Source organism: Vespula vulgaris, chromosome 21, assembly GCF_905475345.1.
Source record: "Vespula vulgaris chromosome 21, iyVesVulg1.1, whole genome shotgun sequence".
Classification (NCBI taxonomy): Eukaryota; Metazoa; Arthropoda; class Insecta; order Hymenoptera; family Vespidae; genus Vespula; species Vespula vulgaris.
In genome coordinates, this window is record NC_066606.1 from 47,006 (window position 1) to 59,606 (window position 12,601).

General features: G+C 37.2%; 3 protein-coding genes and 2 non-coding genes across 9 annotated transcripts in view; 3 read left to right on the forward strand and 2 right to left on the reverse strand.

The window, feature by feature from the left end:
- The window catches only part of LOC127071224 (serine/threonine-protein kinase S6KL), a 33,602-nt gene extending 22,562 nt beyond the window's left edge, over window positions 1–11,040 (reverse strand). Inside the window, exons 1-9 of one of the 3 annotated variants that reach the window (XM_051010262.1) lie at window positions 10,845–11,040; window positions 10,524–10,739; window positions 10,295–10,389; window positions 9,953–10,187; window positions 9,758–9,842; window positions 9,581–9,688; window positions 9,334–9,492; window positions 9,143–9,231; window positions 7,340–9,046 (exon numbers count right to left, since the gene is read on the reverse strand). In XM_051010262.1, the coding sequence (XP_050866219.1) occupies window positions 8,846–9,046; window positions 9,143–9,231; window positions 9,334–9,492; window positions 9,581–9,688; window positions 9,758–9,842; window positions 9,953–10,187; window positions 10,295–10,389; window positions 10,524–10,580 (1,029 nt within the window). In that variant the 5' untranslated portion in view covers window positions 10,581–10,739; window positions 10,845–11,040 and the 3' untranslated portion in view covers window positions 7,340–8,845. Of the gene's footprint in view, window positions 1–7,339; window positions 9,047–9,142; window positions 9,232–9,333; window positions 9,493–9,580; window positions 9,689–9,757; window positions 9,843–9,952; window positions 10,188–10,294; window positions 10,390–10,523; window positions 10,740–10,844 lie in introns of those variants that run through there. The other 2 variants (XM_051010261.1, XM_051010263.1) reach the window with 2 other exon arrangements.
- LOC127071220 (uncharacterized) lies at window positions 1,076–7,170 on the forward strand. Of its 3 annotated transcripts, none has more exons than XM_051010256.1 (4): window positions 3,089–3,125; window positions 4,397–4,469; window positions 4,554–5,139; window positions 5,248–7,170. In XM_051010256.1, exons 1-4 carry the CDS (start codon window positions 3,104–3,106, stop codon window positions 6,337–6,339), a joined length of 1,773 nt encoding a protein of 590 aa, XP_050866213.1. In that variant the 5' UTR covers window positions 3,089–3,103; the 3' UTR covers window positions 6,340–7,170. The 3 variants fall into 3 exon arrangements, with proteins under 3 accessions (XP_050866214.1, XP_050866213.1, XP_050866212.1); XM_051010255.1 differs by lacking the exon at window positions 3,089–3,125 and adding an exon at window positions 3,700–3,829; XM_051010257.1 differs by lacking the exons at window positions 3,089–3,125; window positions 4,397–4,469 and adding an exon at window positions 1,076–1,398.
- On the forward strand, window positions 8,486–8,559 carry Trnan-guu (transfer RNA asparagine (anticodon GUU)). The gene has a single exon. It is a non-coding gene; the product is annotated as a tRNA-Asn (tRNA).
- On the reverse strand, window positions 8,931–9,002 carry Trnaw-cca (transfer RNA tryptophan (anticodon CCA)). Its single transcript has one exon. It is a non-coding gene; the product is annotated as a tRNA-Trp (tRNA).
- Window positions 11,041–11,313: 273 nt separating the features above from the next.
- LOC127071234 (cytochrome c oxidase subunit 6A2, mitochondrial) lies at window positions 11,314–12,206 on the forward strand. The gene is made up of 3 exons (XM_051010276.1): window positions 11,314–11,473; window positions 11,771–11,916; window positions 11,995–12,206. The coding sequence occupies exons 1-3, from the start codon at window positions 11,404–11,406 to the stop codon at window positions 12,073–12,075; spliced, it is 297 nt and encodes a 98-aa protein (XP_050866233.1). The 5' UTR covers window positions 11,314–11,403; the 3' UTR covers window positions 12,076–12,206.
- Window positions 12,207–12,601: the final 395 nt, after the last annotated feature.

A 12,601-nucleotide genomic window follows, 5' to 3' on the forward strand; every position in this document is an offset into this window, starting at 1 on the left:
ACATTGGCTCCGAAAAATTTCTACGGGCTTTCCTGTACGGAATAAACAGATTTTCCGAACGTTGTATACAAGCACGCAAGTACGCACGTACGCACGAATGCAGATGCATAAACGTGACAGACCACGTCCGTTCGTTTCGATTCGAAAGAACGGAACAGAACTTCGTCGGAGACTTACGTAAAAGGTGAGTAGGTATGTAGATCGATGTAACAGAACGTTCGAGAAAAAATTAAAAGAAAGAGATCTATCGATATGAATCAATCGTGAAGAAATATCGATCGAGGCAAAAGTTTCCCTGTTGATTAGAATACAAGCAATATTTTTATTTCCAATACCTGTTCATTGCTACCGCTACATAAAGAAACTACACGAGATGAAGTAATAAAGATCAAGAGAAATCTTATCACCGATAACGCTTAAGCGTGAGGAGGTCCTCGTGATAGACCGTAATGACCCATAAGAGGAAACGATACTTCCCTTAACTGCTCGAATTTAGCTAATATTCAAAAGGAACCGGAGAAAGAAAAGAGACAGACACGGACACAGGCACACGCACCGGATGAGCTTAATAAATAAAAAGAAGGCGAAGAGGAGAGCGAGAAATTCATAGGGAGACACGAAAATCTTCAGAGATTGCTCTTTCTTTCGATCTTTTTTTTTTTTTTTTTTGTCGTTTACTATGACGATGGTGTGTATCTTGGTTGTCTCTTGGTAGACGGCGTGGGCCGGAGAACGGAAAGAAGTTGAATCGGAGAACACGCTGTATAATAGGGACGGAGCGGAGAGGAGGGAAGAAAAAGCTTGGGACGAAGACGAAGGAGGCGGGGGAGAAAGGAGGGAGAGTAAAAGACGCGGAAACATTGGAAGAAAGAGAGAGAAGGCAAAGGAAGGGAAGTGACGAGAAGAGCGAAGAAAGAAAAAAGAGAGACAGAGAGAGGGGGGAGAGGGAGCGAGAGAGAAAGAGAGAAAAGAGTAAGAGAGGGGCCCCTCCCTCGTGGAGGAGGATAGCAGAGGGGCCCCTGCGCGATCCTACCGGCTCGTCGAGTGGGTAAATGGGTATATAAGCAAGGCCCGGACGATTCGATCTCGACACACGACCCAACCTTCATCCCGATCACCACGATACATCGCAAACGAGCGTTATCGCACGCGCGCGACGACCATTCGCGAGTATATATTAGACAACTGAATCATATCGTAGAGAGAAAAAAAGAGAAATAAAGAGAAAAAGGGAGATACATACAATCGGTATTCTATCGGTTTTCGTGGAGTTTCTCGCGTCGAATCAAAGGAGCAAAGAGGAAGAAGACTCGCTATTGCCGTTGCTTGTTGGTGCTGCTACTACTTTTCCCCACGTCCACTGTGACGAGTTTGACGATAAAGAAAGATTAAAAGAACGTGAGTACCGAATTAAACAGTTACAGCATTTTTCTTCTCATCTAATTATCTCCCTTTCTTTCTCTCTTGTTCCATCTATCGATCTATTTTTCGAGTGATCACTAGTGTTATTTTCAATGGAAGAAACAATACTTTTAAATATGATTAAAAATGTTGCTTTCAATTATAAGGACAATGAGAGAGGGAGACAGAATGGGAGAGAGTCTGTGATTACAGTTGGATTGTTAGAACTTGCGAAAGAAATTTTGCAAGAAGACAAAATGAGAGACTGGCGATTTCGCGAGTCGTGCCACTCTTCTTTTATAAACGACAAGAGATAAAAAGAAATAGAGATAGAGATAGATAGATAAAGAGAGAGGAAGACCATATCGGGCAGTAATTCCCGAATCGCGAAATTGGAGCGAAAAGGAACGGAAGAGAATAAGTCAAACGCGTTAAAAAAATCATCGGCGAGACATATAATTAGTTTAAATTGTGCCGATTTCTCAACGCTTCTTTCGTGTAATTTTCTCTCTCGCTTACTCCTTCTCTTCGATGTAACACTCTCATCTCATTTTCCATTTCTTCACTTTTACTTCTCTCTCTCTCTCTCCCCCCCCCCTCTCTCTCTCTCTCTCTGTTTCTTGTTTTTTCTTCAAACGCGATAAACAGGAACTCGTGCGATATCTAATTATTTTCTTTCATTAATATTCTAACATAGCAATCAATGTCGGCATACGACCTGTCGCGACTTCCTCTTTTCAACACGTTTCATTTAATCATTGTTCAATGATAAACGATGTTACGACGATAAGAAAGCCGATGCGACCGAACGTCGTCAACTCTTTTTGATCCTTCGAAAATTTGCGCAGAACTCAAAGCGGAAAAGAACATAAAGAAGAACGAGAAGAACGTCAACGTCATTGACGTTGGACGCTCCCCGCATTCTTCTTTTGTAAGAGCGCTACCATTATTACAACTCTGATGATCTTGATGAGGTAATGGGTGTCCATCATCTTTCACAGGCATTTCCTCTCTCCCTATCGAGCCGATGCGTGCTCACATCGCATTTGTCCGATTCTATGATGAAAGAAAGAGAGAGAGAGAGAGAGAGAATCAACGTTCTTCCCTCGAAATCCGATAATCGAATTCAGTTCTCGAATCTCCTTTTCCAATTTACAATCAATCGTAAGATCATATAATGCTACTCTCAACTTGAAATTAATGAATGAACGAACATAGTGAACGCAAGGTGAACGATCTGAAATGAATTATGGGTTAAACGCTAGAACTATAGTAAACCTATACAAATGAAAGATTTTATATTTTGTGTTTTCATAATTATTAAGAAAACTATTTAATTGAAAACTATTTTCTGTTTATTCATTATTATACAATTGAATAAACTATTTTTTTCTTCGTCAAGTATCCGTTAAATTAACGAATATTATAATAATAGATAAACTGTCTCTAGTATTAAAGCAATTATTCATAACATAAAAAAGCAGAAGAGAAAAAGAAAACGGAAAAATATCCTTTTATCGACGAGCAACGATTTTCTACGGAATGTCGTATACGCCCTCGCTAACTGAACGTTGGCAAGATTAGATACGAAAGAGTAGGTACGAGTAAGCTTCGATCGTTGCCAATGATCTCTCCAAGTTGATCGCCTTCGCGATTGCGCGAGCGAGCCGCGGACTATTGGCGTTGTTACGTATGTGGTCAAATGCGAAATCAAGCTAGTCGAGGTAAAAACTGGACGGACCGTTGTGTGTCCTTCCCTCCCTCTCTCCTTCCCACTCTCCCTCCCTCCCTCTCTCTCTCTCTCTCTCTCTCTCTCTCTCTCTCTCTCTCTATCTTTCTATCTATCTATCTGTCTATTTATCTATCTATCTATTTATCTATCTATCCATCTATCTCTTCGTACCATACTCCGTCGCGTTCTTTCCCTTTCTCGATTCTTTCCAATCGCGAAAGTTTGCATTCCACTTCGTTTCAAACTTCGAAAGTATCTTTTCATCGAACCGTACCAAATTATCTGGATATTTCCATTTCATTTTACAATACTTATCTTACAATACAAAATCGGAGAAAATTGAATTTGATGATTCACGCATGACGGAGAGAAAGAGGAGAAGGTAGAAGGAGAGAAAGAGATTGCCTTTGTGTCGCGATCGCGTGTTTAATGCTTTTGAACGGGAGGCATATTTGCGTTCGTTTTCACGCTCTCTTGTCCGTACAATACCGTTCAAAAGTAAATGATTTTCTTGAAAATGATTATCTACCATAATAAAACATCGCATCTTATATCGTAAATCCTCAAGGACTTTCGATAAAATGATTCCTCTCCGTTTTTACACGTCGTTTCCTCGACGGAAGCTTTCCCTGAATGTTAAGAAGGTTAACGCGTTAACTATTACGAGGGGACACCGGACATTCGACTTTACCCAAGGTAAATAATACCTAAACTTGGCTGATAGTCGACACATCTTTCGATGAGAAAAAAAAGACGTCTTCTTCGATCGACGTTTATCCGTTTCCGTCCATGACAAGGATTTTATTCAAAGACACGCGTCGAATCGCGAAACGCGTGTGCGAGAAGAAATACGCAGAATGTGTATGATGAGAGAGAGAGAGAGGGGGGGGGGGGGAGAAAGAGAGTCATACGCGTAACAAGCGTGAGGGGAGTGCATCCTGTCATTAGTTCCATAACGCGCTCGCCTTATTCAATGCATTCGGCTCAATGTCATCCGTCCCTCTTCTTCCTGCCGATTCTTGCACCAGCAACGGTAGCAGCGTCAGCAGCTCTGATACTCGCCGTCGCTACCCTACGTTCCATTCAAAAGCGAAGAGAGTTACTCTATTCACTAACTATTCGTTCTTGATCCTCCTTAACTGACCATTCATACATACAAACATGTATATGCGTGTACGTATGTACGAATAGTACCTATGATCGATACTCGTCGCCACTTCGATGTTTCGAGTATTCGATTCTCTTTTCTTTTCGTTCTTCTAGTGTCTCGATCATTCTATCGGGAAATTGTCATTGAAAGCGTATATATGTACGTATGTCACAACAATTCTCAACGGTGAGAGAAATTCTAATCACGGTGATTATTATTTCTAAACGATATAGACGATCATTACGAGAGATACGTTGCGATTCGTTGCAGATCGATCAAGATGATGAAGCTCGTCCTGATATCGATGGTGTGCTTGCTGGGAGCAAGAGCTGCTCCCTTGGCGAATCATCACGAAGCTGAAGCACCTCCGACCGTGGTACCGCTCGAGAAAGTAGCCTCAGCGAATTCTGAAGAAACTGCAAATGTGCCTTCCGATACTGTCGCGTCTTCGATCACACCAGCGGAACCATCATTGGCGCCAGCTGTTGTGGAAAACGCAGAGGCTAAATCAGAACTTTCGGCCGAAGCTCAAATACCAAATCTGAAAAGCGAGACGAATCTGGAGAATTCTCCTCAACCTCAATCCTCCTCTTCGTCTCAGGAGAAGAAGGAAGATGAATCTAAGCCGGTAGCTCGCGAAGCATCATTGGAGCAAGCTAACGAAAAAAAGGAACTCCCTGAACAGAATGCCGAAGCACAAGTCGTGCCACAAACGCAGCCACAACAACAACAATCTGGCGAAGCTAAGAAGGAGGATGAAAGTCTGAAGGAAGCAGCATCCGAAGTGAAGGAAACTGTGCAAGCTACCTCACAAGAGGCACAGCCACAAGCTCCAGCTGAAGTGGCCGAGAAGAAGGTAAGTCGGAGTATTTAAACGAAAAAGAAAGAAAAAGAAAAGAGAAAATTGGGATGATCGAATACAGTTACGTGTTTAACGTTATCAATTATCGTGATACTATTTCAGGATCAAGCAGCACTGGCCGAAGGAAAGAGTACCGAATCGAGCGAGGAGTCCCAAGAGAAGAGAGATGTGTCAAAGGATGAAGAACCAACACAAGAAGAGAAAAAATCCGAGGAACAAGCGAAAAGTTCTTTGGCGAAGGCAGAAGAAGCTGTGCCAGCCCCTGTTGGAAGTCAAGCTCAAGAAGCCGAGAAGATACTTGAAAATTCGAACGAAGCTAATAAGAACGAGGAATCATTGAAAGAGGAAGTCAAGGCCGAAGAGAAGCCAGATCGTGTGACTCGGGATGCCGAGGAATCTGTACCAGCTGTACTACTCGAAAAATCTCAGACTAGCGAAGATGCAACCAACAAGGATCAAGAGAGCGAAAAGAATAATCAAACTGAGGAAAAGAAAGGTAACGTAGCATCCGAAAGAACAGCCGCAGAGATCGAAAAACCAGTAGAACCAACGAGCTCTTCTTCGTCAAATGGCAATCAAGAGGAAGATGTCAAAGACGGCGAGTCGGTCGCGTTGCCTCAAGCCGAGAAGGAAGCTAAGAGCGCTGGATCCGAGGAAGCGGTAAAGGAACAGAAACAATCAGAAGGTGATGCCGACGCTGCCGCAAAACCAGAGGAATCTAGCCAGATCAAGCGAGATGCTTCAGCGGCGGAAGAGGAGCAAGCGAAGTCGAAACCCGAGGAATCTCTGAAACAAGAGACCAAACTGGAAGTAGCCACCGTCGCTGCCACTGCTGCTGCTCCTGGCATCGCCATTGATGTTAAGGAACGCTCAAAGGAATCCTCTTCTGAAGAAGACAAGTCAGTCGAAAAGGAAGACGCTAAGAATAGCAGCGAAGAGGAAGATGACGAGGACAAGAAATCCTCTTCCGAGGAAAAATCTTCGAAAGCGATAGAGGAATCGAAGCCAGAGTTGTTGCCAAAACCGGAAGAAGTAAAGGATGCAAACGTTGACTCGTCGACCCAGTTGAAGACTCTCTCATCCTCTTCGGCACAAGAGGACAATAGTCCGGCACTCCTTCACAGCAGTAACGCCAGCCAAAAGAGCGAGGAGAACAGCAGCCAGAGTAACAGCGAGGAGAAGAGCGCCTCATAAAGGGACGACGCTCGTTGACACGATCGGCAGGAAATGCACTAGACCATCCCCGAAGGAAGATCGATCAAGAGAGGGAAAAAGAGGAAGAGAGAGGAAGAATCGCCGAGTGTAAACGACGGAATGTCAGCTCAAGATTATAGGAAAGAAAGATATTAAACGACAACAAAAAAATTACAAACTAACTAAAAAAGAAAAAGAAAAATAAAGAGTGTGCGAGCATCAATGTGGATGTGTGCGCGTGTGTGAATGTATGTATATGTCGAAAGGAAAGAGAGAGAGAGAGAGAGAGAGAGAGAGGGAGAGCGAGAGAGAGAGAGAGAGAGAGAGAGAGAGAGAGAGAGAGAAAGAGATGAGGTGGGAAGAAGAGAAAACGAGACAAGGACACAAAACACATCCGATCGACAGTGGTGTAGGGTGCATATTCCCTGGCGCGCTACGATTTCGAATATCCAAGAGACGAATTTTTTAGCGAGGAAAATAGAAAAAAGGAAGAAAGGAGGGACCAAAGAAGTAGGATGACCACGCGATGAATCGCGACCCGATTCGAAAATAAATCCGAAGTTGTGCACGTGGTCGTCCTTCTTCCTGAGGATCCGGTTCGGCGAATTTTCTCTGCACCGAGCTGCACCCTCGTTCGTCCTGACGTACAATTACAACACGGCTCTTACTTCCGGTGGATGGTACGCGAGGACGAATCTCTTCTGCTCTCCTGACTTTACTTTTTCTTTTCTTTCTTACTTTTTTTTTTTCAACATCCTCATCCCAGGACTCCCCCAATTTTATATATACATATATATATATAAAGAAATATATGTGTGTATGTCCTTTTTATTATTTCTTTTTTTTTCGAACCAACACTTGACCACACCTAACCAGACCCATTCCGATAGATTAGCAATTAGTTCTCGAGTCTGTCTTCTTAGAGTTAACGCGTCATTCTTCTCCTTCTTCTTCTCCTTCTTCTTCTTCTTCTTATTATTATTATTATTAATATTATTATTATTATTATTATTATTATTATTTTATTATTATTATTATTATTATTATTATTATTATTATTATTATTATTATTATATATTAATATTATTATTATTACGATCTAGTAGTAGTTCCACATTTTTATTATTATTATTATTATTATTATTATTTTATTATTATTTTATTACGATTTAGTACCAGTTCCACTACTATTAATAATATTATTATTTGTATTATTGCTGTCATCATCGTTATAATAATAATAATAATTATTATTACTGTCATCTCTCACGTAAACACGACGTTATTGATACCAATCCTCTGTAAAAGAAAAAAGAAAAAAAGGAGAAAAAGAGTAATCGTGTTCAACGATACTTGTCCTGCATACGACGTACCTCTTTTTGGAGATTTATCTAACATTTGGACTACTAATATCCCAAATTACAATTAGTCGTAGTTGACGACTAATCGTAAGTGAAAATAAAAATCCGTTCTTTTTCCTTAAGAAAAAAAGCCTTTCTTCGAAGGCAGCCGTCCCATGAAGAATTTCTTTGCGCAAGACGAGAACGATAGAGCGCGACATTTATTCGTAATATGCGCGAAAGCATCGACTCATCGAAGGCCGAATGAAAAGTCGATGGCGTATAAATGCAATGTGTAAACAGTGGAGATCTATAAGGTCGCTGTACTCGACGAAATGTCAAGGCGCAGAAAATTTTGCAATCTATCGCAAGATTCTTTGATGTATCAATGAATCGAGTGAGCACGGCTAAATGGAATGAATTATAGCGTATTTAAGTATGTCCTAACGCAAATGACTAATTGTTTCTTCATTTTTTATTTCTTTTTTTTTTCATCCTCTTTATTTACAATCATCAACGATTTTACTAATGTCAACGAGAAAAACAAGTTGCCTTCTAAAATACCGTGAGATCTTAAGAGGTCATATTTTATCGTAACAAGGAGAGACAAGATACGTGTCTTATAAATTGCAACAAATTCTTCTATTTTCATATTACCTAATGTTTGTGAATTATTCTTTATATATATATTTTTTTTTAGTTTATATAAAAAATTATGAAAGATTTTATTTGCCCAAAGAAATGAAAATAAGTTTAGCAGGCAAGTGGCACATACCACGCTATTCTAACAAACCACAGTTCCAATCGCCTCCGTGGCGCAATCGGCTAGCGCGTTCGGCTGTTAACCGAAAGGTTGGTGGTTCGAGCCCACCCGGGGGCGTATTTTTTGCTTTCAGTATTTCGTACATTTTAAGAACATTATACGTACATATATATTTATTTATCTATTCAATTATTTGGATATATTTTGTTAGTTTTCAAATACTTCATTTTATTGCTAACAATTCTAAAAACATGTATACATTTCTATTTTTAATATTTGCAAAATCCATGACTGTATCTATTCAATCGTTCTATTTTACTCTCTTATCTATCTATTTTACTTCTTGACATCTAAAACATACTTTTATATTTTTCGAAAAAATTTATGTAAAAAAACAATTATTTCAACAAATTACATGATAAAACTTATCATATATACGCATTATTAAGTGAAGTGAGCTTAAATAAAAAGATAAAAATAAAAGAGCTTGACCCCGACGTGATTTGAACACGCAACCTTCTGATCTGGAGTCAGACGCGCTACCGTTGCGCCACGGAGTCTTACGATCAAAGTTGCTTTTAAACCAGTTATATGTAGAATAAAACTAATTAAAAAAAATTTAAACAATTATCTACTATTAAAAAATTATCTCGACTTATATATAAATACGAATAATGAAGAATATATTTATATTACATACCCGATTAGTGAGGAGAAAGCACATCAAAACACCAAGAGACCACCAGTCGACTTCTTGTCCATAAGATTGCCTTTTTAAAATTTCTGGTGCTGAAATTCATTATAAATAAAAACATATTTGGACAATGTAGTTCAAATTTTAAATAAATATAATACGCACGCACGCACGCGCGCGCACACACACTAAATTACCCATGTACTCAGGAGTCCCACAAAAAGTATTTGTCCTTTGCGTACGATGTAACCACTTGGATAAACCAAAATCTATAATAACTGCATGCCCGTCTTCATCCAGTAAAATATTTGTTGCTTTTAAATCTCTGTGCACCACCCCAGCATTATGTAAAAAATCTTTAAACAAATAATACTTCTTATTATTTTATGATGAAACGCCGACTATTAAACGATAAAATCTGAAATACGTTTCTTAGATTTTTACCAATAGCTAAAGCGACCTCGGCAACATATATTCTAACTACTTCTTCAGGCAAACATCCATATTCCTCTACTAAAGAAAATAATTCTCCACCGCACATGTAATCTGTTACTGCAGAATGTAAATAATGTAAGATGTAGTGCCAAAAGATATTCACCGTATATCATAAAATAAACTTACATATATATAATGTTTTACTACTTTGCCATCTATGGGTAGAATTTACTATAAAGGGATGATGTCCCACCATTCTTTGTATAGCTACCTATAAAAAATAAGCAATGTTATTCCAATTACTTAATTTTATATATATATATATATATATATATATATATATATATATAATAATACACATGTGCAAAGAGATTATAATACCTCCTGTTTTGCCTGAGTAACAGCATTCTCACTGACAATTTTAGCTTTGCTAATAACTTTCAAAGCAAAAACTTGTCTATTTTCCCGATTTTGAACTTTATAAACTCTTCCGTATGCACCTTTAGCAATGACGTCGAGAAAACTATATTCTGTATTTAAAGTCATCTTTCTGACTTTAAATTCTGGTAGAAAGATAGTTTCGGACCTAGGTATTGGCCAGGCTGTTTTAGAAGAACTAAAAAAATCATGGAGTATGCTTTTGTTCCAAATGCGTGATACAGTATATTTTTTGCATTAATTTATAACTTAAAAATAAATATTAATCGTCTTGATCTTAATTACCTTCTACAAGAGGAACGTGACCATGATTTGATTTCTACTTGAGAAGATCTTGTTGACCCAGCACAACTTCCACCGATGATGTCAATGAGACTATACTATATATATATTAATTAACAAATTTAATATAGTTGTCTAATGAAACGTCATTATTTCTTTTACATTTTATGTTATGAAACAAACGAAAGAATTATTCAATATTCAGAGGTTAGAACAAGTATCACGTAAATACCTGACTAGCATATTTCTGATGGTCGTGATATTTTTTCTTTACGTTGGAATTACCCATCCAGTTAGAAAATTAATAACAATTGTCAAATTTAAAGTACAACCGATAGGGAACAAACAAATAGAATCACTTCCCCACACATCTTTGAAATTCTAATTGTGAACGCGCGCGCGCGCGCGCATGTGTATCACGATTGCATCAATATTCACTAATTATTCGCTGAAAATTCAAATTTTACAATTAGAAATATTCTACTATAAAACTTGAATATTTCTTTCATTAAAATCTAACTTGATCTATTATTATAAAATGATAAAAACGTACGATTTAATATCAATGTAATGTGACAATTGTTCGCAAACGTTGTAATAAAAACGAAAACGCGTGTTTGCTTGCGTATAAATATTGTAAAATTAAGAAGATATCAATCTGCAAAAAAATACAATACGATAATCGATATAAATGTATCCTATAATTAACGATGTGCTTGGTTTACGCAAAGATATGTCAAATATTCCAAAAAATTTTACTGCTGAAGTAATACTTGGAATGAAAAAGTAAAAATACAATTATTATTTGTCACTTTGCATCATATCATTTGAATGATCCACGTTCTATAAAAACTTTGAAGACGATGTCACGTGGAAAGATTTGTTGTATTAGAAACGCCATCTATCGAGAGATTATATTAATAAGATCTATAAAAACAAATCGACGAAATAAAATCTGTATATACGATAATAGAGTGCGCTTCAAGCACTTTCATTCGCGAAACAATCATCAACTTTACCATCTAGGAAATAATTTAATGCTTTGCCTCTAGGGAGCGCTTGATCAGTGGACTGATTACGTCAATACAAGGCAGAAGAGTAAGGTATCGGCCATGGCTTTTTCAAGCTTTAATCGTATATTTGCGAGAAATTTCGCAACTGTAGCAGAAAAGTCTGAAAAAGGTAATAAATTTAAATAATTGGAACGTTAGTCAACTCGTTATGTATAATAAACAATGTTCATAATTAAAAAAAACTTTGCTGCTAACCGTACCGTCATATTAACATTCAGATACATTTTTTCAATATAATCTTTTCCAACTTTCTTTTCTATAATCTTTTTCTTGGTATTAATATTCTTTTCTTTGGTATAAATATTTCTAAACTTATATATATATATATATATATATTAAATCAGAGATATTCCAAAATTGTTACTCGCATCACCAACGATATGTATTACATAATTATTTTTTGTAGGGGATACTACACGTTTGTGGAGAAATTTATACATATTCGTTGGCTTTCCAGCCACTTTGTTAGGTGCATTGAATTGCTATCTAAACAGCGATCATCATCCTAAATCAGAATTTATTCCTTATGAACATTTAAGAATTAGAACCAGGGTAAATATATATTTCGTTATTTACAAGACCGATATAAATAAATTTGCGTCTGTTTTATGTCATGAACTTATCATTTAGCGGTTTCCTTGGGGAGATGGACAGCACTCATTGTTTCATAATCCACATGTAAATGCCTTACCTACGGGCTATGAAGAGTAATAAGAAATTTTTTAGTATCTGCTAGTACTATTAAAATTTAGATTGTTCGTCAAAAGGTAATATATATGAATAAATAAAACCTTTGTTCCAACCTGAAAACAGTTTCAATAAATTAACAAGTTTTTCTCTTATGGGGATTTACTTTTAATTGATATCAAGTACCTAGAAAATAACATGAGAACCAAGAATCGATAAAAAGGAAAGAATCGATAAATTATTGTATCAATTAAAGTTTGTTTAAACTTCAATTTAGAATTGTATAGATATGTTAAAAAGTGTAATTCTTTATTAACAAAGATAAAACATATAAAAGATAAAAGTAAAGTCTTTATAATTATACAAGGAATCTTTATATAGCCGATCTATGTAACATACATAGCAATTGAAAATAACTAGTCTATTACTGACAGTTTATAAATATCGTTTTTATCCTTAACAAAATTATATGTTAGATAATTTATTACCAAGTAGTCTTACAAAAAGAAAAATTGTTTATATGCAAAAAATGCATAAGGATACAAAAATA